Source organism: Equus quagga, chromosome 8, assembly GCF_021613505.1.
Source record: "Equus quagga isolate Etosha38 chromosome 8, UCLA_HA_Equagga_1.0, whole genome shotgun sequence".
Classification (NCBI taxonomy): Eukaryota; Metazoa; Chordata; class Mammalia; order Perissodactyla; family Equidae; genus Equus; species Equus quagga.
In genome coordinates, this window is record NC_060274.1 from 30,634,035 (window position 1) to 30,660,089 (window position 26,055).

General features: G+C 41.9%; 1 protein-coding gene across 1 annotated transcript in view; it reads left to right on the plus strand.

Moving 5' to 3' along the window:
* The first annotated feature begins 19,644 nt into the window (after nt 1-19,644).
* Nucleotides 19,645-26,055, plus strand: part of LHFPL3 (LHFPL tetraspan subfamily member 3) — a 329,716-nt gene continuing 323,305 nt past the window's right edge. The window contains exon 1 of the mRNA XM_046668911.1: nt 19,645-20,086. Within this exon, the coding sequence (XP_046524867.1) occupies nt 19,645-20,086 (442 nt within the window). The remainder of the gene's footprint in view (nt 20,087-26,055) is intronic.

Consider the following 26,055-nt stretch of genomic DNA (forward strand, 5'->3'; position numbering starts at 1 on the left):
AAACAAAATAAAAATACACTTTTAAATGTTGAAGTGTTGACAAAATAGTGGAGAACTGTCAGACAAAGTCTGAGAGAAAGCCTGATGTGAGAGAGGTAAGGAAAGTCACTGAGCACCAATGCTTCTCTGAGGGCATTTGTGAATACTAGGAAAGGTACCAGGAAACTGAGCTTTGATTCAGCGGCCTCAGGGATGGAGGCACAGAAATCAAGTCCTTCAGCAGAAAATTCTACCAAACATTCAGTAATGAAATACTTCAATGATGAAATCAATCTAGCACAAATTCTTCCAAACAATGGAAAGAGGGAACATATCCCAGCTTTTTTTGTGTGGTTAGCATATCCTGGATTCTACAACTCAATAAGGATAGTATGAAAAGGGAAAAATAGAGGCCAATCTCAAATTTGAAAATAGTTGCAAAACCCAAGAATGTGAGATTGGGTTAACATTAAAATCAATCAACATAATTCATCACAACAAAAGATTGAAGTAGAAAAATCCTATGATCAACTCAAAAGATAAAGAAAAAACAGCCCAAATGTCCATCCCCAGTAGAGTCCAATGGAATACTATCCATTAATTGTAGTGAGTTAACCACAGCTAAATGCCACAACATAAACAAATTTTACATATAATGTTAGCAAAAGAAGCAAGACAGTAAAGAATATCTATAGTATGAGTCCATGGAGTTTTTTAAAAACATGCAAAATGTGATTATATTGTTTAGGAATGCATACATAGTTGGGAAAACTATAAAGAAAAGCAAAGAAATTGTTACTGTAAATGCAAGAACCCTGTTACCTCTGGGAAAGAGGGAAGGGGCTGTGCATTGGATGGGGTGAATGGAGGTTTTGGGGAGTGCTGTCAATGTTTTATTTATTTAAGTGATGTTTGCTCAGGTGTTTACTTAATAATTACTGTAATTGCTAAACTTTATGGTTTATGCACTTCTACGTATGTGTCTTCTATGTCACACCAAAAAGAATTTTTTTTTTAAAGAAAATCTTTCAAGACTCACAGAAATAAAGCTCTAATGGTGGTCTTTCAGGGACCATATCTGACAAGTAGCAGGAAATATTTTTGGCTAAGGTGGGCAGACCCATAGTCCCTTCAGCCACATTACATACCCAACTCTTTGCTACTCACATGGGCAACCTTGCCCTCACAATCCAGCTCCCTAGACTGGAAAGCCTGGTCCTGGTCATTTACACAGTGGTCTATTGATTTTACCACAATCTTTCAGAATCAACCAAACCAACATTATGACGGTTCAAATGTAATATATCTTAAATTTAAATTGAAAGATATTTTCACATCTTTTTAAAAATCTGAATTACACAAACCAATGGACGTGATCCCAAAGTAACTAAGATGATTATTCATGCCTTGTAGTTTGTCTGGTCATGGATCATAAGAGATAAAGAAATAAAACACTGAAAAAGCCAATGATAGAAAATAAAAATGCAAAACTTAGTATTTTTTTTTTTGAATGATAGCAACAGCTCATCAGAGAAGATCCTGGGAGTCGTCATGGCAACAGTAATACAGGGAAGTGAGCCTCTAGCCTCCAAGTCTCCTTTTTTATTCCTAGTACTGGCACTAAATAGCAAAGAATGGTCCCAGATGATGTGTAAAACCCATAATATTTATAAATTAGTCTCGGTTAACACATACAACAACCTTGAGTTTTTAAACAAATAACACGCTGATGAATGTTAAGAGAGTAGAGACATCTTGATGAATGTACAATGTATCCAGGTCCCATAAAATAAAATAATACAGCATATGGTTGGGTTTGCTGATGGTCTCTCTGTATCAGACCTAATTAGCATCGTGTGTAGTTTCAATTTCTGAATTTTGCTCCATTTTTACGACACTTCACTGTAATACATCTTATTTCAGCCCCCATACATGGACTCATCCCTTGCCTCCACGATCTACTATGAAACAAATGGGTAGTAGAGTATACTGATTAAGCTAGTGGAGATTAGGACCAGATGGATCCAAGTTCCAATTCCAACACCGCCTCTCATTTGCTATGCAATCTCAGGTGAGTTCCTTAATATTTCCAGATTTCAAATTCCTCATCTGTAAAATGGAGATAACTATAAAGAGAATACCTCTTCCAGGGTATTTGCTAGGATAAAACGAGACCACGTGTATAAAAGCACTGGCACATATTAAATACTCTAAATTTAATTTATTGTTATTGTACTATGACCATGACCTATGGTCATAGGTATTTCAAGCAATTGGTAAAGTCACAGAAAAATTAGAATTCTTAGGGTTGTAATTCTCAGCCACTTTAATCTATTTCTGTTTCTGTTCCTGATGTGTTTTATTTGATGTGTTTTATTTCTCAGTTAATACTTGGAAGCACTATTCAAAGACCACTCTGCCAGCTTCCCTGTAGCTCTCAGTTTTATTATGCTTCTGCTTGGGTCCCAATCTCAATCACAATTAAGAGTGACAAGTTTTGAGAGACAAGGCTCAGTGTAATTCCTATTTGAGTTATAGTTTGGAAAGTGAGATAAATAAAGAGTATAAATATGTCATGTCTATGAGTACAAAACAAAAAGGAGAATGGGCAACTGGCAAAAAGCTCAAACCAACAACGATAATGTGGAATGACAATCCCACAGCAGGAAAGAGTAAAAAATGTGCAGAAAAGGTTTGGGAAGGTCTAATGAATAGAAGTAGGATTATGGTAAGATTTATTATGTTCACTCACTCTAGAAGGGAGAGAAAGGTCATAACCAGCTAACTCAGATCCCATTTGTTTGATCCCAGGACTTCTGGGAGTACAACAGAGAAAGATTTGGAGAACAAAGATTTAGTTTCTTGACCCTAAAATAAAAACCTTCACCATCAGCTAAGACTATGCATCAGGAGAATAGACTTCAGCCAGGCCGCTTGCCTTTTTTTGAAGTGGATGTATAACATACACACAGAAGCACAAATATTTTGTGTACAGCTTGACGAATTTCCATAAAGTCAACACAGCCATGTGCCCGCTACGCAGATAAAGAAAGAACATTATCAGCACAACAGAAACCTTCCTTGGGCCCCTTCCCAGTCATTACTCCCTTCAAGAGGAACCACTTTCCTATCACTGTCAATTAGTTCTGTCTATCTTTTAAGTCTGTAAGTAGAATCATACAATATATACTCCTGTGTTTGGTTTCATTTCAATCCATAATATTCTTGTGGGATACTGTGATTTATAATAAAATATATATATTTGATCTTCAACCCCATTTCTGGTGCTAAACTCCTAAAACCCTTGAAATTTCCTAAGTGATGAGAACGATAAAGGCGTCTTTTGTTACGTGAATGAGGTGACTTTTGGAAAGCCCTTAGGTAACCTAAGGATGAGGGCTGGTTGCTAGGGGAACCAACCGTGTGATTAGAAGCTTAAAATTCTCACTTCCAGCCCATCAACCTCAGGGGAGGAGAGAGGGGCTGGAGGTTGAATCAATAGCCAATGTCCAATTATTTAATCAATCAGGACTATGTAATGAAGTCTCCATAAAACCCCAAAAGGTTAGGGTTTGGAGAGCTTCCAGGTTGGTGAACAGGGGGAGGTGTTAGGAGAGTGACTCACCTGGAGAACGCATGGAAGCTCCTCACTCTTTCCCCATACCTTGTCCTATGCCTCTCTTCCATTTGGCTGTTCCTGAGGTATATCGGTTTGTCATAAACTGATGATCTATTAAGCAAAATGTTTCTCGGAGTTCTGTGAACAGTTTTAGTGAATTAATTGAAGGGGGTCATTGGAACTTCCAATCTGTAGCCGGTGGGTCAGAAACACAGGTGACAACCTGAACTTGCAACTGGCATCTGAAGTGGCACATGTGCGTGGGACTGGGAGTGGGTGGGAGGCAGTCTTGTAGGACTGAGCCCTTAACTTGTGGGATCTGACACTATCTCTGGGTAGATAGTGTCAGAACCGAGTTAAATTGTAGGATACCTAGCTGGTTGGAGAATTGCTTGTTGGTCTAGGGAAATATCCCTCCAACACACACATGCATCTTGGAATTTAGAGACTCACCCATGTTGTGCAGTTGTGATTTGTTTATTTTCATTGCTATATAGTATTCCATTGTGTGAATACACTACAATTGTTTTTAATCCACTTACTATTGATGGACTTTTGGGTTGTTTCCATTTAGGGAGTTTTACAAATGGTGGCTCAGAAAACATTCTTGTACCTGTCTGCTGGTATACATTCATACAGAATCCCCCACGTTTCTGTTAGGGTATACACCAAAGAGTGAAAATGCTGGATTATAGAGTATGCAAACATTTGGCTTTAGTAGGTACTCACAGACCAGTATTCCCGCTTCACCAAAGTGGTTTCGCCAAATTGCACTCTCACCAGCAGTATAGGATGCTGCTTCCAGATGCTTCTCATCCTCACTAACACTTGGCATGCCTGTCTTTTTAATTCCAGCCTATTGGCGGGTGTGCAGTGGTATCTCACTACGGTCTTGATGATAAGGTTGAGCACATTTTCATATGTTTACTGGCCATTTGCTTATCCCCTTTCATGAATTGCCAGGCCAAACCTTTTGCACATTTTCCTACTGTATTGTTTGTCTTTTTCTTATCGATTGGTAAGAATTTTTACATATAAATTATTCTGGATAGGATTCCTCTGTCAGATATAGACATTGCAAACATCTTCTCTCAAACATTGTTTTTTCTTTCCCAAGATTGGCACCTGAGCTAACATCTGTTGCCAATCTTCTTTTTTCTCTTTTTCCTTCTTCTCCCGAAAGCCCCTCAGTGCACAGTTGTATATTCTAGTTGTAGGTCCTTCTGGTTGTGCTACATGGGATGCTGCCTCAGCATGGCTTGATGAGTGGTGCCATGTGCGCGCCCAGGATGTGGACCAGAGAAACCCCGAGCCACCGAAGTGAAGCATGCGAACTTAACCACTTGGCCACAGGACCAGCCCACTCTACTTTTTTAACAGTGCCTTTTGAAGAGTGGAAGTTAGTTTTACCGCAGTCCAACCTATCAACGGCACAGTGGTTTAGAAAGTAGACTCTAAAGTTGGATGGCTATACGTCAAAATCCCAGTTCTGACTCTTATTAACCCTGTGTGACTCAGACAAATCGTTTTACCTCTCTAAACTTGAGTTTCCTCATCCGTAAAATGGGAATAGTGATCTCATCTCCCACATGGTCCTGCTGTGAAGATTAAATAGAACCATTTGTGTGAAGTACTTAGAAGGCGACTCGGTGCTCAGACTGTTAGGATTCTCCTCCACATCACTACCCATGTATACTCTTTACTTTATTCCCATGTTAAAATAGACATGTAATGAAACCACAGTGTTAATAGGTTCACCTCATGGGGTAAATATAATTAATCTGTTCATACTAACTGTAATATAGAAGCACAATTTCCTGACACTGTTTGATGTTGTATCGCAGGCCTGGATCAGGCAGTGGAGTTGAAGGGAATTTCCTCATTGTCTAGAATCTATATGATTGGAAAGTGCTTGACTTGCCAGCACAGTTGATTTGGAATCTTCAGTTGTCTCAATCCATTTTTATAATCATATCAGTTCTGCCTTAACATAGTGAAATTCCACTGTGCAGTGTAGATAAAGCCTTTGAAAAATGGACGTACTGCATTATTCTCCCTTTTTTTCAACTTTAATTTTTTTATTTTTGTACCACGGTTTAATGAACAATTCTGCTATTAGTGGCATTTAGTTAATTTCCAAGTTTTTCTCTGTTTTTTTTTTTGCATTATTCTCCCTTTAACCTCACTGGGAAAACATGATTATGTTTAAACACATGTTCATCTAGATTTATCTGAAACTTTATTAAACAATTCCCTGGAGGTAAGGTAGGCATTTCTAGGAATTTGTTGAAAACGCTATGGTATCATTTGGTATACTGTGGTCTTAATTTTCTAAATGATATTCTGGTTCTCAAAGTTACTAGAGTAAACTGAGAGTTAGGATTTTTCTTTGCCTGGTGAACTTATAAAACTGCAACAAACATGAAGATGACAGAAGTGGGAAGGGGAACAAGTTGATATGGTGAGAGGCAGTCTTAAAAATTGTAGGGGCCAGCCCTGTGGCATAGTGGTTAAGTTCTGCATGTTCAGCTTCGGTGACCTGGGTTCATGAGTTTTGGGTCCCAGGTATGGACCTACACACCACTCATCAAGCCATGCTGTGGCGACATCACACATGTGAAATAGAGGAAGATCGGCACATTTGTTAGCTCGGGAACAATCTTCCTCAAGCAAAAGAAGAGGAAGATTGGCAGTAGATGTTAGCTCAGGGCTAATCTTCAGCAAAAAAAAATTATAAATTCATTCATTTCTTTCAAGATTATTTTACACACACCATCTCTCTATAAAGGTCATGCAGCGATTGGACATCTAGAATGAAACTGGAAGCAATGAGTCATTACGGAAACAACGTAAGAGTTAGTATTCATTGAGCGCTTTCTGCGGCTAGGCAACTCTTACGTGCTTCACGTGGATTATCTTTTTTAACCTTCCCAATGATCCTCTAGATGGGTACCATTTTGTACCCATTGTACAGCTAAAGAAAGTAAGTCTTGGAAAGAATAAGTAATTTGGCCACAGTGACTCAATTAATAAATGATAAGCCGGGATCCAAACCCAGGTAGCCAGACTCAACACCTGGCACTCTTTATTCACAATATGCTACACTCCATTTGCGTCCGGTCAGTAGAACTTAACTTTTTAGGGTAGACCGGAGCAGCGCTTCTCAAGGTGTACTCCAGAGAGAGGTTAGTTTATAGCCATCCCCAATCGTGATAACCTTACCAGCTTAACCAGCAGCCATGTTGCAGTGAATTCATAAAGTCTCTCAATTTGTATGTATTCAGTAAGACACATGCCACAAAGCCTGCAAAAGTAAAATGGAGAACCCAAACATTCTAGACACTTTTGTGCAGCAGATATGTCACTGAAAATTCCTTTGATTAGGTATTTCTATTATCCTTGTAATAGTCTTTTAAGCTGCTTCTCTACCAATCACGAAATTATCACCAGCTTGGACTCATTCTGTATCACAAAGATTAGAACGAGGCAATTTAGAAGATTTAAATAGCATAAGAATGGGAAATGAAGATAGGAAAGGAGAGGCTAAAAAAGAATAATGGAGTGGACAGAAATAAAGCACAGAGTTGGGATCTGGACGGAGTGAAAAGGCAGAAATCCTTTATAGTAATATTTCCTCACGACCCTTTGATGTGCTGCTTTGATGATCGCTTCTCCTCTATTCAATTATTAAAATGGTTGATTGAAAAGCGCTTTGTGAGTGACCAGATATTCAATCCAATTGAATGTTCTTGACAGCCTAATGTGGATATTTTGTCGGTTGAGTATGAATCTCTTTTACTATATATTCCAGTACCTCTTACTGTGTAACAAACCACCTCAAAACTTCACAGCTTAAAACAGCAGCAACCATTCATTGTGGCAGGGCTTTGCAGAGGTCACTGATCACTGCTCCCCACAGTGCTAGCTGTGGTGGCTCACCCGGGAACTGGAGGATCCATTTTCAAGATGGCTCACACATGTTGCTGTAAGATGGTGCTGGTCGTCAGGTGGGAGCTGAGCCAGGGCTGTGGAATGCGGTGTGTCCGTTCCCCACCTTATGGGCTTCTCCACAGGCTGTGTGGACTTCCTCGGAGGAGCGTTAAAGCCCCACATTCAGAAGAACATGTGGGATGGTAGATATGGTTGTGGCCACTTTGGGGAAGTGCAACCTGCCACACCATATGTGTTCATTCATTCAATGAATGTTGACCAAGCACTGAATCAGGAGTTAAGTTTTCAGTGGTGAAGAAAAATACTCACTCACTGTCTGGTGAGGGAAATAGGCATTATTCAAACAGTCACATAAATAGGTATATTATTATAACAGTGATAAATGGTTCAAATGTGAGATCATGAGGGAGTATGTGGAAGTCTAAGAGGTCAGCAAAGGCTTCTTTCTGGAAAAACAAATAAGAGTTAAATTGAGATCTGAAGGATGATGAAAGAGAAAGTTCTCCAAGAGTACTCCACGCACAGGGAACAGCATGTGAAAAGGCCGTATGGATGAAGGAAGGAAGCTGATGAGAAGAGGACATAGGAAGGCCTGTGTGGCTGGAGAAGCAAGTGGGAAGTAGACTAAGTGGAGGCTGGACAGCCTCGTAGAAGTGTCCAGACGAGCAGGGGCATGCTGAGGCATTTTGCCTTGAGTCTCACAGTAGTGAGAAGCCGCTGAAGCATTTTGAGAAGAAGCAGTGGGATAACCAGATCTGCATTTCAAAAAGGACACTGTCCTCATTGTGAAGGATAAATAAGAGGGGGTGAAAGCAAGGAGGACGATGCTGTGGCTATTGTAGTAGTTCAGGCGGGAGGTGATTAATAACTTAGACTAGCCTTGGGGTAGAGATGGGGAGACCTGAACAGATTCAAGAAACACATGGGAGGTCCTGCATTTTTTCGGGTCTCTCCTGAACCACCGGCCTTCAGTTCTCTAGAGTAATAGGGGTCAACTCTTAATAATCTTTGAATCCACACCACTTAGCCAAGCATCAGGAATTTGAGACTATTAATGAGTGTTGGTTGGATGGATGGATGGATGGACGGATGGATAGACAGACAGATGGACGGAAGGGAGAATGAATAAGAAAATAGACGCACCTATCCTCCTCAATTCCAAGTTCCCTGGTTCTCTCCTGCCTTACTTCCTCTACTCCTATTGCTCTCTCTTTGTGCAACATCCTCCCCGATTGTTCTCACTTCTCTCCATCCCCTCATCATCCCAACCCTCAGCAAGGGAGCTTTCTTGGTTCTCAGGCTGGCTAGATGTTTCCCCTGTGTGCCTTCAGAGGGCACCTCTATCAGAGGTCAGAGCTTAGCCCGTTCCATTTCTCTCTCTCTTACCTGACTGTGTGAGCTCCCGTCAGGCAGGGACTGTCTTGTTCACATCTGTAATCCAGCAACTAGCACAGTGTACAACCTACGGTAGGCACTGGTTAGTATTTGTTTATATCAATGAATGAAGGGAATGAATTCTGTGTGTAAGACCCCAAATACAAAGGTGTCAGAGCTGAGATTCTTGGGGAGAAAATTAGGAGTGCAGCTAGTCTTCATTCCCGAAGGGTTGCCATTGCCTCTGTCTGGGAGTGGGCAGGAAGCTTCCTGGTGAGTGGTCTTCACTCCCCTCGCTTCTTCCCCACGGTGCAGCCACCCCTCCACCCCTGGCCAATAATTTGAAGAATTCAGCATTTGAAGAAATTCTCAGGTGAGAGATTTTGGAATTCTCCATCATAAAATACAGTAGGAATGAATTGGGTCTGAAAAATATTTAAAAGCAGGTGTTTTCAATAAATACTTTAATAAATAGAATACCTGTCTTAACAGAATAATTAGTTGAAGCCCTAGTTCATGCTCTTAGTGAGGACGCTAATGAAATATAAATACTCATGAAACAGAAACAGTACCAGGTGAAATGCAGAATGATTTAGGCCACTGCTTCTCAACCTGAGATACGCATGACACACTCTTCAGCATTGGAGAGTTCTCTGGGAGAACTTTTAATTTCAGTTTTTATTAGGTGCTAATTTAAAAATTAATATAAGCATTTCAAATAATCTGATACGCTTACTGTCTGGTGTGGAAACAGGCTGACAAACAGTTTTAGAACAGAGGAGGCTCCGTATTTGTGATGGCATTGATGCTGAGTGATCTGCCAAGGAGTTTAGTTTTAAACGTGTTGGTAAGCACGTCCAGCTGCACTACATCCTGATGTCAAGATGGGAACCCTCATCCCACAACTACTGTTACACAACTCCTAGTAGTTTCAAAGAGAAACAACAAAAAACCTTTTTTTGCGTGATAATTTACAATTAAAAATCATTTTTATAGGGGTAGGCGTGGTGGCATTGTGGTTGAGTTCAGGCACTCTGCTTCAGCTGCCTGGGGTTCACGGGTTCGGATCCCAGGTGTGGACCTGCACACTGCTCATCAGGCCAGGCTGTGGTGACATCCCATATACAAAAAATAGAGGAAGATTGGCACGAATGTTAGCTCAGGAACAATCTTCCTCAGGCAAAATTAGGAAGATTGGCAACAGATGTTAGCTCAGAGCCAATCTTCCTCACCAAAAAAAAAAAAAAATCGTTTTTATAGAATAAGATGTTAATTTCTTATTTAGTGACTATGATACTATCATTTGAAAATGAGATAGTGCATCAGAGTAATGTTGTGAAGTAATACGTAGTAGAAGTGGTCTTTATGTGTAAATTCATTCATTCATTCTTTTGATAGCTGCAATATGCCATGCCCTGTCTTATGCTTTGGGGACACAGCAGTGAATCAGAAAAGTCCCTGGTCCTGTGGAGCCTACATTCTCATGAATGCCATCTAGGCACCAAGCAAAGCCAAATCACATTATGGTCCAACTGTGCGAAGGAAAGTTGTGCAGTAGTTTGGAGGGAGACATGTGGTGAGAATTGAGTTGCCACAGGGCACACTGCAGTCTAGACATTGCAGCCTCTACAAAACCTGTGCCAGATCAACCACAGCCAAATTCAAGTGAGAGAGGACTTTTTCAGTTGATCTTGACTTTATGTGCATCAACTTGTGGCGTTAGTATAAGTGAATAAATGATACTTAAGAAAAAGATTTTTCTTAGGTGGTATCTTTAAATTTCTCAGTTATAATCTGGAAAAGTTAATTTGAGTTTTATTAGTATGGTGGTTTGACTCATACTTAATTTGTAAATGACTCGGGTTGATAATCACATGAGTAGGTTTTAAAAGAAGTATAAGCACTGGGAGTTTATATTTAATTTTGTAAACAGTTTCATTGAAGTATAATTTACAAGCTATAAAGTTCAACCATTGTAAGTGTGCAGTTCAACGATTTTTTAGTAAATTTCCACAGTTGTGCAACCATCACTGTAACCCAGTTTTAGAACATTTTAATTTCCCCCAAAAGTTCTCCTGTGCCCATTTGAAGTCAGTCTTTGCTCCCACCTCCAACTCCAGGCAGTTACTAATCGATTGTCTCTAGATATTTTCCTTTTCTGGAACTTTCTTAAAAGTGGCATCTTTTGCATCTGGCGTACTTCATTTAGCATAACGCTTTTGAGGTCCATCCATCTTCTAGCAAGTATTGGTAGTTTTTTCACGTCTGTGCCTGAATAAATTCTGTTGTATAGATAAAACACATTCCATTTATCCATTACCAGTTCATGGACATTTGGATAGTTTTCTAGCCAGTCTGACAATCTCTGCCTTTTGATTGGAGTGTTTGGTCCATTCATTGTTTTTTAAGTTTTAAATATGTATATGTTTACTTTTACATATAATTTTTAAAATTAAACTTTTTATTTTAAGATAATTGTAGATTCACATGCAGTTATAAGAAATAATACAGAGAGATTCTTGTGTACCCTTTACCCAGTTTCACCCAGTTGGTAACATTTTACAAAACTATAGTACTATAACATAATTAGGATATTAACATTGATACAGTCAAGATACAGAACATTTCCATCAATACAAGGATGCCCCACCCCAACAGTTGCCTTTTTATAGCTACATCTTCTTCCCTCTGATACCCACTCCTTCCTTAACCCCAGCAGCTGTTAATCTGTTCTCCATTTCCACAATTTTGTTATCGCAACAATGTTATATAAATAGAATTATTTCACTCAGCTTTTTTAACTCAGCATAATTCACTGGAGATTCACCCAGATTATAATATGTATCAATAGTTTTTTCCATTTAAAAAATTACTGAGTGATATTGTTTTGAAGGACACTTTTCCTGGATACAGAATTCTTGGTTTATGGTGTTTTTCCTTTCAGCATGTTGAGTCTGTCATCCCAAAGCCACTGGCCTCCACTGTTTTTGATGACAAGTTAACCATAAATTGTATTGTTGCTCCAGTGTTCCTGTGAATTGGTTTTCTCTTGATGTTTTCAAGATTTCCTCCTTATCGTTAGCTTCAGCAGCTTCACTACTACACGTCTAGATACAGGTCTCTGTGCTTATCCTCCTTGGGATTGTTGACCTCCTCGGATCTGTAAGGTTTTCCATCAAATATGGAAAGTTTTCAGTCATTATTTCTTCAGATAAACTTTCTGCCCCTTTCTGGGCCTCTCATTACACATTCTTTGGTACACTTGATCTTGTCCCACGGATGTCTGAAGCTCTGCTTGTTTTTCTTTAATCTTTTTTTCTCTGTTCTTTAGATTGCATAATTTCTCTTGATTTATCTTCAAGTTCACTGATGCTTTCTTGTATCATATCAAATCTGCAGATACTGTTGAATCTATCCAGTGAATTTTCATTTCAGTTATTGTACTATTCAACTCTAGAATCACCCTTTGCTTCTTTTTTGTAGTTTCTATTTCTCCGTTGAGATTCTCTATTTGTTGAGTAGTAATTATACTTTTAAGTCTTTAAACGTGGCTTCCTTTCATTTTTAAAACATATTTTAAATAGCTGCTTTGACGCTTTTGTCTGCTAAAACCAACATCTCGGCCCACTCAAAGTCAGTTCCTACTGACTAATTTTTTCTAAGAGTTAGACTGTCCTATTTCTTTGCATGTCTCAATTTTTTGTTGTTGTTGAAAACTAAACATTTTGAATAATAAATTATAGCAACACTCTAGATTCTGATTTTTCCCTTCTGAGGGATTTTTTTCAGCAACTTGCCTGGACTTATCTTACAGAGTCTGTCTCCCTCATGGTGTGTGGCTGCTGCTCTCTCTGCTCAGGTTTTTTAAAAAAAATATTATTCTCACATCTATCTTTTAGGCTGCTTCCCCAGAAGTTTCTCCTGAGTCTGCATAGCCTAATGGTCAGGCAATGATTTGGGCAGAGGTTATGCTCAAACACATCAAACTGGTAAAGCCTCCATCCTCCGGCAACGGATTGAGGCATTTCTCAAGTCTTCCTCAGCTTCTACTTTCCACCAAATTCTTTTTTGTCTCCCCTGAATGTTCATATGATTCCTCAGTTGGCCAGGGATGTGTGGAGGGTTCATCTAGCTTTTCTATCGCTCTCTCATCTCCAAGCTATCTCCAGTAAATTCCTCACTAGTCCACTGCTTGCCCCAAGCGGGACCTCAGGCTAGCAGAGCCACGGGTTTTCCACACTCATTTCCTACTGAGCTCGCTAATTTCAGTGGCAATGCTGTTTGGTATAGACTTTTGTCCTCCACTCCAAATGAAGTCTTCCTCTTCTGGCAGAAGCTGGTGGTGCCCACTGCCAGCCCTGCCCTGCGGAAGCAGCGTGCTGACTGAGCTGGGGGAGAGTAGGAAGGGAGCCACGCCAGGCAAGAAGACCACAGACTCCCACTTCTCTTATCCAAATTCCAGCAGTTCTTCCTGAGTAAACACCTCTCAACTTGTTGTTTGCCTTTCGTCAAACTTCAGAGCCTTAAAATGGTTGTTTTGACAATTTCACTCAGTTTTATAATTGTTTTGGGGGAGAGGATGCACTGACTTCTTCATGCTGCCATGCCTGAAAGTCTGCTAAATTAAGCTTGATGCTTTTAATATTCACTCTGTACATTTAAGTATCATTACAATCATAAACTTATAAGTCACTACTGTGGGTACACTAGCGTTTTTTTGTTTTTTAAAAGGATTCATACTCAAGTTTGGAAAAGACAGTAGGCTTGTGAGAATTCACATGGCAACACATATTTTCTCCATTTTGAAACTAAATGCCATTTTAGATCAAACACACTTTAACAGGCAGAATCATATATCATGCCTTAACATTGTAAAGTGAATAAATTCATTATGAATTTAGCTTCTCATGGGACCTCTTTTCAGTTATTAATTTTTCCATTAAAAAAAGTAGAGGCAGATTCTTCAATAAAAGAAAGAGTGGGATGAAGTATTTATCCAAAATGAAATAGTTCTATAGCATTTAAGCAAAATCATATATGTGTATATTCTTTCCAGAAAACATGTGAAAAGTAAGTTGGTGTCAAAGTTTTGTCAGAGGATAGAGGTGGTAGATTAGATTAAAATTATTGATTTTTCCACTCATCTGTTTCCTGTAAGAGGATTTTATATCCTTGGCACACTGACTTTTGACTTCTTCACAGGATGTGTTTTGGCCAAGGGAATATGAGATGATATGCTGCATGCTATATTTGAGCAGAAATTTTGGATACAGTTTTATAACTTGCCTCAGCCTCCTGTACTCCTGTCCTTATGCCAACATCACGTCCCAGAGAAGGGCTGCTCCTTCAACTTGGACCTCCAAATGAGAACACAAGCAGACCTGCAGTCAGGTCCACTGTCTGGAGCAGGACCTTAGCCAACCAGCAACCACCATGTGGTGTGGGTTAGAAGTAAACGGTGGTGGTTATAAGCCACTGAAAGTTTGTGTTGCTTCTGTAGCAAAAGCTGACTAAAACAGGCATGAAAATGTGTCTCTTCAACAAAAGCACTGAATTATCCAGATTGCTATTTTGTGTCACTATAGCAGTCAAAGAAAGCATCTGGATGGGTTTCCTTCACATTTAGAGGGCTGTTTGGGCTTATAAGACTTAAAATATGTGCTCTGTGTCTTAGGGAGATTCTCAATAAGGCTCAACCTGAGGTTTGAGAAACTCAGGTGATTGTCAAGTAGGAGAGAGAAGCTTTGTGGATTAAGATGTCTTTAGCAGATAATCCAAGCCGTGGTTTCAAATATGGGACCCAAACTGAAGGTTCAAGGACAGATGTTCCAAATGAAGATGCTGATTTTCAATTCAGGTGCACTTTGAATGGGAAACTCCATAAAGCATGTTCAGAATGAAAAACAGACAGTATTAATTTTTTTAAAGATCAGGAAGACCATCTAGTATTATCCTGAAAGAGAATAGAACCTATACACTGAATTTAAAACTTTAATATAATATCATTCACTCCACTACACTTTAAAATAATCATACCTCAAGTGACGGTCAAGTTTCTACAGTATTTTATTCAACAGAGGTCATTCCTTACCTTCAGACAGAATTGTTCTGAAATCATCAAGGGCTTAAAAAGGTTAACAGAGAGAGAGAGAGTTCTCCTAGCACAGGCTGTGGAGGTGCTCAGCCTTCCGAGAAAACAACTTGTGCTCTTAGCTGGGTCTGGAAAAGTGAAAAGAAATTATAAAAGGGGTGACTTACACAGAATCCATTTCAAAATAGAAGGGAAAGGGAAAGAAAGAGAATGACTGATATTCCTATTTCCCATTTCTCTCTCTCTGTGGAACTCACCTCTCATCACAAAGTAGCATAGACCAGGGTGCAACACGATGGGAGCCTTGGGACCAATGTGATCTTGATTGGCAGGGGGCATCAAAGCACTCAATCCATCTGATTACCATTGCCAACCTAGTGACTGATTAAGAAGTGTCTCCCGATTTCTGAAAAGCCCCAAAAGAAAACTAAGGGAGTGGAAACCTTTGGTGAGTGAAAAGAGCTTCATTATTAGGATCTTTATATCCTGGAGCGGCACCTGATACTGACCTTGGTAATAGCCCTAGAAATTGAGTGAGTAACAGATTTTAGAAATCTCTTTCTCCATTTTCCAAGGTCATAGCAATGACTCACCTGAAAACACTAAGTACCCATTGCCTGAAAAATTCTAACAATTGGATTTCAGAAGAGATTTTCAATTTTAAATAAAATGTCTGCATCGCCAGAGTCTGATATTTCTTGTTAGGTCTCGCCTCTTTTTTTCCCCCCAACTACTGGGTTTTGCCTTTTTTTGCAAATTCATCTTGGATTGGTCTTTGCAGAACAGAACAGAATTTTACTGCACAAAGTCACCTGAGAATTCACCTGACAGCCCATCTCCCTCAACGTAATTCTAGAAATCAGAAAACGGAGCCCCTAGAGCCTCAGGCTCTCACAGTTAGGCAGAGATGGTGCTGCGTCTGGATCCCAAGTCTCCTGCCCTCCGAGGCTTTCAGTGTCCCAAGCCATCACAGATTAGTTTGAGACCAAAATATTTAGTCCTGTAACTCACCCAGATCTTTTTAATAGCATTACACAGTCCAACTATTCTTGTGTTGTTTTCTCTTTTATAGTCCTAACATTTAGCAAGACACAGTTTGGGAAAAGAGTGGGTCTCACTACTGACCCTTTGTGGCAGTAAGAGAAAAACATTTTTAACAGCAAAGTTTGAGATTTGAATGTTCAGTGTTTCTAAATCCATGCTGTCAATGACACTGACTTCTACTAGTTATTTAGCACATATGAATCACGTTATAGTTTCAAAATACTTTTCTATCAATAGTAACTTCTTCGCACGAATCAGGCTAGTGTTATTATTTTCTCCTCCCTAGAACAGCTTTCCTGGTCCCATCATATTTGATGACTGTAACGAGTTGCCCAGATGCTTAACTGTCTGAACTCCTAAAGTCTGCGTGGTGTCAGGCAAAAGCTTTAGATTAACGGTAGGGACAATCTTACTTCTGGGGTTTACGGTTGCAAAGGGCGAGGTTGGGGATGAGCAACAGAGGGATCTGGGAAGATGTAGAAGGACAATCTGCATTCATTGATAGCAGCTGAAGAGTTGGCAGGTGTTCCAGTTCACCCCTAGTTCCAAGAGTCTTGGGAGACCCTGCTTCATCCTGGAAATCTGCTGCCATGCCGGGCAGGATAAAGCGGAGGAGTGGGGCCATTGGCAGGGTTCAGTTCATCCCTAACTGACCCCTCACCTCAAGGAGCAACGACTTGAAGTCTCAGGGGGAATCCATAGGAGCACTTTACATGAGCAATATACCAACACGGGTCTGTTCATAGCTGCTGTTGACGGCGAACACCTTGAGTGTGCCCCCTGGCATAGTGATTCTGAGCACGAACCCAGAGGCAATTCCAAACCTGGAATAAGAATAAGGCTTTCCTCGGGCATGACTCAAATAGAAAAGCTCTTTGAATCACAACATTTGAATCTGAGTCACTCGCCAGTCTTGTCTTCGTCCCGTAAAGGCAATTTAAGCACTGAGGTTTAAACTAGGCTTTTTGATTCTCAGCCTTTCTCCTCTCAGCAACCTTCCATCTCCACCACCCCATGGGAACAGTCAGATCTCTTTTAGGCATTGATTTTAAAGAAGGACTGCTTCATACAAGCAGGTTTGGGGGTATTTGAGGGCTGGGGAGAGTCACTAGAAATTGCTGCCAGTTCTTGCTGTAAAGCTATCTCTGCCCCTGGGACACATGGCCTGCCAGATGGCCCCATAAATCCGATTACCTTCCCCTTTCCTCTCCCTCCTTCCATGTTAAAAACTCTTCTGATTTTCTGATTTGCCAGCAACTTCAGGGGCGTGAAGACAAACGCAGCCTAGCAGAAGTTCTGACCCTCCATTGCCACCAAAGCACTGATGACACATCATCACGAATTTTATTTTTAGAGACTTGCAAGTGTTATACTGGGCTGGCTCATATTTAGGTCATCTTCCCCACCTCTCCCAAATCCTGATTTTTTTTTTTAAGACCTTCTGAGTGTCTACGACCATACTGGCAAGAGATTCTTAGTCACCTAAACTTACATGTCTCACACTACTGTTTAATTCTGTCTCTTGCTTTCCAAAGACCTGCCTAATGGACCTCGAACTGTAATGCCTGAATTCCATGCCCTATAGGAAAGGCTGAATGTAAGATTCCAACACTCACCCGTTTAAATTCTTCCCCAGTTTCAGCAACCGCTCCTTCATTATCTTTGTGTGTCCTACATCCCTATTTCCACTCTCTCCCCATACAATCTCAAAACTTCAGGTCATCAGATGAGGGGCATGGTTGGTCTCCATCACTTAGAGTATGACCTCTCTCCTATGAAACAGGTATTTATGTAGCCGAATACCTTTTGGAGCTGTCCTTCCTTCTCTCCCCATGCTCCCAACAGAACCATTCTCAGCTTCCTGAACCATTCCTGGTAGTTTCATATTCCACCTGGGATCTCAGGTTTTACTGCTCTATAAGAAGGCAGGCAGACTGGGCATAATGGCAAGATGGTGTCAAGGAGCTGACGAAAGTTCTTCCATTAGAATAAAGCATGCGATTAAGCGTAGACTTAGGGTTTGAATTCTAACAGAATTCTCTTCTTTCTGCTCAGACTTTGGCAGTCATATGGTTCAAAATGATTTGTTACCAAAATCTGTTGCTGCTGTTGAGGATCCCGGTTTCATTGCTTTGAGTGGGGGGTTACATGTTTCTTTCTCTCACAATCAGAAGGACCCGGAAAAGGAACCAATGGAAATAGAGAAATGGAGTTTGAAAGGCAGGGACTATTAAAACAGCAATAGAAAGACTGGAAAGGGAAAGCAGGAAGCTAAGGAAAGAGCATACAGTGCGGGGGCAAAACAGCACTGCCACATGAAATTGTGAGGAAGTATGTCTAGGTAATTTAGAGGAAATTACCCTGAAAACAACTCTGGTCAGCTGAAGCTGTGGGTTGTGGGGGAGGGGAAATACCTGGACGATGAAAGCAGTCCTCTGCTGTGGTCTCCGCTGTCTCCATTGGCACCCAGCACAGTGCCTGAACACAGAGCAGCTGCCAGTGAAAATCTCTGTAAGAAGTGTAACACTAGCCAAACTATCCCATGTCTTCAGACGAACTATACGTTTCTGTGATACAGTCACTCGCACGCCCCCCAGGACCCATCTATGGCAGGATTTGTGGGGAAAATGCTCTGACTTTAAGAAAAGCATAGGGCAATGACTGGCTACAGTTCATCTGGCTGCATAAATGGGCAAACGGGAAGAGGAGACAAGCTCAGTGAGCAGATGAGAGACCACCCTTAACGTGTGTCTTCTACGTTACTGTCGGCCGAGCTCCTGCCCAACTTCTCCCGCCCCCACCTCATGGACACGAGGCACCCCAGCAGCTCGCCAGGGGCAGTTTTGCGGCGGTAATAGGGAAGTCTCCGGGGGGGGCACCACGTCTCCTCTCCCTTGGCGTCTCCTGCCTGCACCTGCCGCGCTGCCCTTCGCGCCACTGCAAAGATGCAGAGGTCGAAGCACGTTGCTGTGCGGCGCTGAGATGCTCGCAGGCTCACCCTCCCGCACCCGGCCCCCAACGCCAACCAGGATCCCGGGATCGCCTCTAGGATCCCTGGGGGTGCTCCTGCCCCCTCCTTAGATTCCCCCTCCCCAGCTCCAGGCCCTCTGCTCCGTCCGGCCCACGCCCACCACTGGCGCCGAGTCCAGGGTCGCCGCGGTTCTCGGCGCCCCGGGGCAGCCGGGGGGCGGGGCGGGGGGGCAGGGGCCGGAAGGCGGGAAGCGCAGCGGGGGGCGCCCGAGCTCGCACGCCACGCTGCCCCGCGCGGGCTTTGGCGCCTTCAGCTGCAGCAGCTGCAGCGGCGGCGGCGGCGGCGGGAAGAGGGGTGGAGGGTGTTGAGGAGGGCTGGAGCCCGGGCCAGGAGGGAGGGGGGCCAGGAGGCTGTGCCAGGCGAGCCGGAGGGGTGCTCGGCGCTCCCCCGCCCTCCTTCCGGGAGCGAGGATGCAGACTCCGAAACTGGCGCTGCTGGGCTGAGGCGGAGGCAAGGGAGTTGCAGCGCGCGCGGCTCGGTGAGTGTGTCTCCTGAGCGCGGAGAGGCGGGGGGAGGCGGAGGACTAGGAGGAGGAGGAGGAGGAGGAGGGGGAGAATGCCCGGAGCCGCCGCTGCTGCCGCCGCCGCCGCCGCGATGCTCCCGGCTCAGGAGGCTGCCAAGCTGTACCACACCAACTATGTGCGGAACTCGCGGGCCATCGGCGTGCTCTGGGCCATCTTCACCATCTGCTTTGCCATCGTCAACGTGGTGTGCTTCATCCAGCCCTACTGGATCGGCGACGGCGTGGACACCCCGCAAGCCGGCTATTTCGGGCTCTTCCACTACTGCATCGGCAACGGCTTCTCCCGGGAGCTGACCTGCAGGGGCAGCTTCACGGACTTCTCCACGCTGCCCTCGGGCGCCTTCAAAGCCGCTTCCTTCTTCATCGGCCTCTCCATGATGCTCATCATCGCCTGCATCGTTTGCTTTACCCTCTTCTTCTTCTGCAACACGGCTACCGTGTACAAGATCTGTGCCTGGATGCAGCTCACCTCCGGTGAGTGCGCGCTCACCTCCGCGGGGGCGAGGGCACCTCGGGGCGCCGGAGCCCGGGCGGGGCGGGAGTGGGAGGGACGGGGGCTGTGCGCGCCGCCGGCTGCCGAGCAACTTAATCCGCTCGGACGTAGCGGGGTGGGGTGCGGGAGCCCAGGGAGGCCGGAACCCCCGGGGTTCCCCAGAGCCGGCACGAGCGCCTTGTCCTGGCCTTTCGAGACCCCACCAAGTGCGGGGGGCGCCACCCAAGGGGACGCGCCGGAGGCAGGGCGGTTGCTGGGCCGAGTCCGCTCAGAACTAAAGATGGGGCGAAGAAGCGGCCGCTTAGGGCGCGTGCTGAGGGACTGACACAGCGAGGCGAAAAGCGGATTTGAGACGTTGTAGTGGAAGGAGAGTCAGCCTGCTCTGTCCCTCTCTGGGACTGTTTCTGTCGTTGCTTCGTGAGGGTGGTTGGGGGGTGGGGGCACCTGGCGCGAAATTGTTTCTCTGTGTCCCAGGCAGTTACAAAAATTTTATCATCCATCTGGAAATGAAAAAATCCTAATTCTGTTTTAAGTTTCACCCTTTAGAGAAAAATAGAGCTTAGAATGTTCCTTAGCAATTCCCCAATGTCAAGTCTTCAGTTTGCCTCCTTGTCAGAACAAAGATGCTTCCATTCCATCTTTAAACAGAGAGAGGTCTTGAGGGAATCAGGATTTCTCAAGATCTAATTTTGGGGAAGTGGCTTCAGGGAGTTGGGCAGAGAGGAAACCCTGTTTCACTGGCATCTCTGATCTCTCGAGCTTGCCTGTGGATGATAGATTGTTGCTAGCTGGAGAATATGAAAGTACTTTTTCTGAGCATCAAAGTTACTTTCAACCCAGAAGGGATGGGGGTGCATTTCACCGTGGCTTTGCCGAGTTCTGAAACAAAGCTGACTCCCTTCTCCACCTCCCTTGATGCGGGTTCCCTCTCTGCCAGCCACCTCGATGTCCTGCCTTCTAAAGGCAGACTCCATCCTGGGACACTTGACACCCTCCTGCACCAACATTGTTGGACCGCTTTTGATTTTATGGATGATCTGGTTGTGGAGGAATATAGGCAGCCAAATTTTCTCATTTGCATTTTGTTTTATTGTTCTTGTTCTTTAAAGATGTTACTGTCCAGATTTTGTAGCTGTTTCTATGCCTGGGGAGGTTTTCTGGGGAGCAAGGATTTGATCCCAGAGTTTACCAGTGTTGTAGGATGATTAAGTCCTTAAAAGTGCTTAAAAGCATTAAAGTTCATGATCTTATACTGCTGGTTTGATATAAGAGAAGCTTGTGGGACGCTAAACTTGTATGAAAGTATTCACTTTGTAGTAAGTGTGTCTTGGCTGATTTTGATCTGTCATGTACTGTGAACAGGAAACGCGCATCATAGAGACCCACACTCCCTCACACATACCATTATTCTCCTGAAATGTTTTCTATTTTTCCTTCTGTCCTTTCACCTCCAATTTCTTGAAGCCCACCGTCCTCTGACTCTATATTTCTATGTATAATGTTAAGTTTTATGGCTATTTCAAGAGCAGACTAACTGAGGTTTTAAATGTTTGTGTATTGTTGTTCTTGATGCTTAGCTATGGTTTGACTTGGAAGACTACAGCACATGGAGGGTGCAGAGGTTTTAGAAAAAGAATTGACCTTGCACAGCTAATTTTAATTTTTCTGAGTTAAATGACCTATTTAGACTGGTGATTCAAATTAGATTGTTTTGTAAAGGTCTGAAAGTAATTTGTAGGTGATTTCTCAGCAATGTATTCCTAAATATTTTATTTTTATGAGATTTCGGGCTCCAAATGCAAGTTTTTGTTTGTTTGATTTCTCAAGAAGGAAAGAAAACTACCTTTGGGGGAAAATTACCAGCTTTGAAGTTAATACAAACTGCAATTATTACAATGTCTTTTTCTTTCCTCCTCCTGGAATAGAGCACACAAAAATCATTTATTCTGGTGAAATATGTTGTCAAGTTTTCATAAGTTTGACATAATATGCTATTCTGTTTCCCATATGTCAGTGTAAAATGTGATGATAGCCTTAATATAAGGACATTTACTTTATTTTTGGAGAAGCCAAGATCCTTAAGTTCTAGGCATACTTTTTAAAACCTTTATTTGCAATTTATTTGGTATTTCATTTGTAGGTGAACCAGAGAAGGATATAATTTTATTTATTAATGAAGTATATTAATTAAATAAGGTGGATTATGACAACAGGGCAGTTAAGAATCAAAGTCAATTCACAGATTTTTAAGGAATGGGACATAGAAGATATTTTTGAGGAATGTCACATGTATTGTGGTTTTCAGGGGTTTTGTTTTCAAAGTCTCATGACACTAGCAAAAAATTTAACATAATGTATTGTAAGTTACTTTCAAAGTTTGGTTTCTAACCTTTAGACTGTTCCTCTTTAATGTTAAGGAGGGTTCTCGTAATTTAACTGTGCCTAGGCTAATCTTGAGTGGAATTTGCTGACTATGAAAGAAGAGACTTAATGTACTATTTGCTTATTAGAGGCTGTTTAACTCTCATTGGTTGTCAAATGAGTATCTTGTGTGTTTAGTTATCTAAGCATTTAAATATAGTAACGTCATAAAGTAGAGCTAGGTAGGATATAAAATTCCTTATGAAACGATACAATAAGATGATGAAGCAGCGGACTTTCTTGTGGCGATACAACATCATGAATTATTCTTTTTATGATTCTGAACAATGAACTAGAAAAAGTGCTTAATTTATTAGACCTGAAAATGACGTTGCTCTTCTATCTAGATGTGTGAAGCGCATATAGTTAATGGGGCTGTTAGGAACACCTTACCCTCGCCCTCTCGCTCTCCCCTCTGAATCATTGTTAACCTCAGTAGTGAGACTACAGAATTAGGAGCTAATGTCACATTGCTTCTGGATATAATCCTATACTTGTTTACCATGCTAAACATAGAGACTGAAGACATAAAAATAATGTATAAAATAATAACAATCAGACATGCAAAATTTCCCAAATCTACAGAGAGACAACTTCTTGAGAAGAAAAGAGAGACTTTTCTTCTTTCTGAATGATTTCTCTAACATTAAAAAGAAACAGGTAGATCTGTAATTGGTCAAGCAGAGTAATAAAGTCCAGATTTTTTTTTTTTTAATCAGGATGGAAAGAGAATTTTGTTGCTGTGGGAAGCTGATTCTCTGCTTTCATCTTCTTGTTCTGTAAATCAGTATTTCAGTCAGTTTCCAAGTCTGTTAATAACCAAGTCTCATAAAGGTGTGTGTTTGTTTGTTTTACTGACTGTAAGCTGTATCTTGAATTGTTTTCGGAAACCCAAGTGTTAACCATCATAGGCCAAAGAAATCTTTTCTTTTTTTTAATAAGCTAAAGCGTTACGGCAGAATTTAAGATTTTTTAGACGTCCCCACCATGGACTTCTTGGTCAGAGGCAGCGGATGAGGAGGTATTCACTTTCATGTGTGAAGATGGGGCACCATATCCAGGTTGAATTTCCTTATTTAGAAGGTGTAAAGAATAGGAGAAGGGGCTTGTATTCAGATCCCTTGTCTCTGGTCATTCTGAGTGTACCAACAAGAAGGGCCACCAGGATGGCAGGACTCTATGGCAAGGGTTAAGGGCTGAATTGCTTAGTCACTTTCCCCAGCTTCCCAGCCTTGGCTTTCCCCAGCTCTTTTTAGCCAACCCACTTTCATAAATTTTCTAACTTTGTCATTTAAGTGAGATGAGAATCGTCAGAGGTCATCACTGCCCTCTTAGCCTGCAAGAAGTGCCTTTGCCGTGTTATACCATCCCGTCTCGTGGCGCCTTGCTCTTTTCTTACGTATCTTATTGGCATTTGAGATTACAAATGTGTTTGTTTAATGTCTGTCTTCTCCAGTACTTTGAAAGTTCCATCAAGTCACATCTGTTTTTCTTCATATAGTATAGAGGTCAAGATCATGGACACTGGAGTAAAAAGATGCGGGTTTGAACCCTGGCTCTGACACATACTCATTCCATGACCTGTAGCATTAATCTCTCTGTACTTCAGTTGCTTATCTGCAAAGTGGGCATATCATTGTGTGTACCTTAGGAGATTGGTACAAGGATTAAATGAGCTAATGTATAGACTGAGAGCAGTGCCTGGGGCATAGTAAGCAAGCACTATATGAGTATTAGTTACGGCCACTGTTCTCATGTTATTATTATTGCTGTTTTCTGGCACGTAGTAGCATGTATATGTCTGGCACATAGTAGGTATTCAATAAATTTTTGTTGAGTTAATGAATAAAAATATGAATGATTAAGGGAGTAAAGAATGAAAGGAGAAAGAAGTGGTTTAAAATTTCCCACCTGCCGTGTTGAGAAGTCAATACCATATAGTTTGAAAGCCATGGTGCTCATGTTTCTCGTTGGTTTGTGGCATCAGCAGTAATCACACTAAAGGCACTTTCCCAGAATTCTTTGATGGCGGTGGTTGTGACTTGACAGCCTGATTCGTGATGAGCTTATTCCCAAATGGAGGCTTTTTCTGATGCCGAAGTAGTGATTTTTATTACAACACTGGGATATAATCAATTACATCTTAGGATTCAGCAGATTTTCCCTTACTGCTTAGTTTTTCATGAAAAAGCATCACATTATTCAAAATTTTACATAAGACACAAAAGATCAGGCTTGCTTTCAGAAGAGCAGGGACCACATTCTGGGGTGGATTCCTCACAGGCCTTCTGGAGCAATCTGGACTAAGGGGATGTGTCTTCCAGGCTTGCCTGTCATCTTTCTGGGCGTCAGTGCCCATGAGCTCTTCTTGGACCCTCCAGGCCTGTTCAGATAGGTGGCCCTGCGTGTGCACAGCTCCGAAGAGAGGACAGGGCTGGGGTTTACTCAGGTGCAGACTCGGTGTTCAAGACACCACCAGTTCTCACCATTTGGCTGGTGCCGAGCACATGGGAAAGTGAGATCTTGCTCCAAGAGCTGCTAATCCATCTTGAGCTCAGAGTTTTGGAATGACCCTAAGGAGGGGTTTTTCCCCTGCCAGAGCATTTCAAACACTTCCCCAGATGCAGAGGGAAGAATATGTACCCCCAAAGAGGGCAGTTTGCAGTTTCTAACAACATATTCCACTTTAAGAATTTTCTTTTTACCAAGCCAAACTTACAAGAAAGTGATTTGAAATGAGAATTTAGAAACATTTTTTTTTTGCTTTTATGTAGTGTGACAAGGAATATGACAATTGAAGAGATGTTGGAAAATATATTAATATGAATGTCGAAACAATTTTTATAACAGTGAGATTTTAAGTGAACATCTGTGAAAAATAACAGGCCTCGTATAACCTGTACGGTATATCGTTAGGTGGGTTTTTTTTTCTTGATGCAAGGAAGAACATTTAACAGCTTTTTTCTATTGTAAAAATATTGTCAAGGTGCTTACATACTTCTATAAATAATAAACAAACAAATAAATACCTAACCAGAATGTGGCATCAGATGCTTAACATGAAAACAATTATTTAGTGATTGGTGCTTATGTTTGATATGATGCTATGATCCAGTAAAGACAGTCCAGATGGGCAGGCCAGTATATTAAATTTTATGTGCATACCTAGGAAATCTTTCAAAGTTAGCAAAATTGAAAAGAAACAGCAGAGCATATAGCTCTAGTTGTGGTATGGCTCAGTGCACTTCTGTGTGTGGTGGGAGCAGATAAACTGAGGGGACAGGAGGAGAGAGAATTTCCGATCACACTGGCATGAAGCAAAAGGAGAATTCCAATTTGGGAGCTTAATAGTGTGATAACTGGAAGGGTTTTAAAGTGTAATTTCCATAACATATTTGAACTTTGGGGGTCAGCACGAGCTTTAATTAATGTGATTTTTCCTTATAATGAGTCAACTGGAATTTTTATTTGATAGGAGGAAAGACCAAGGAGCTGACCTTTATTCTTAATAATAACAAGAAAATGTTAA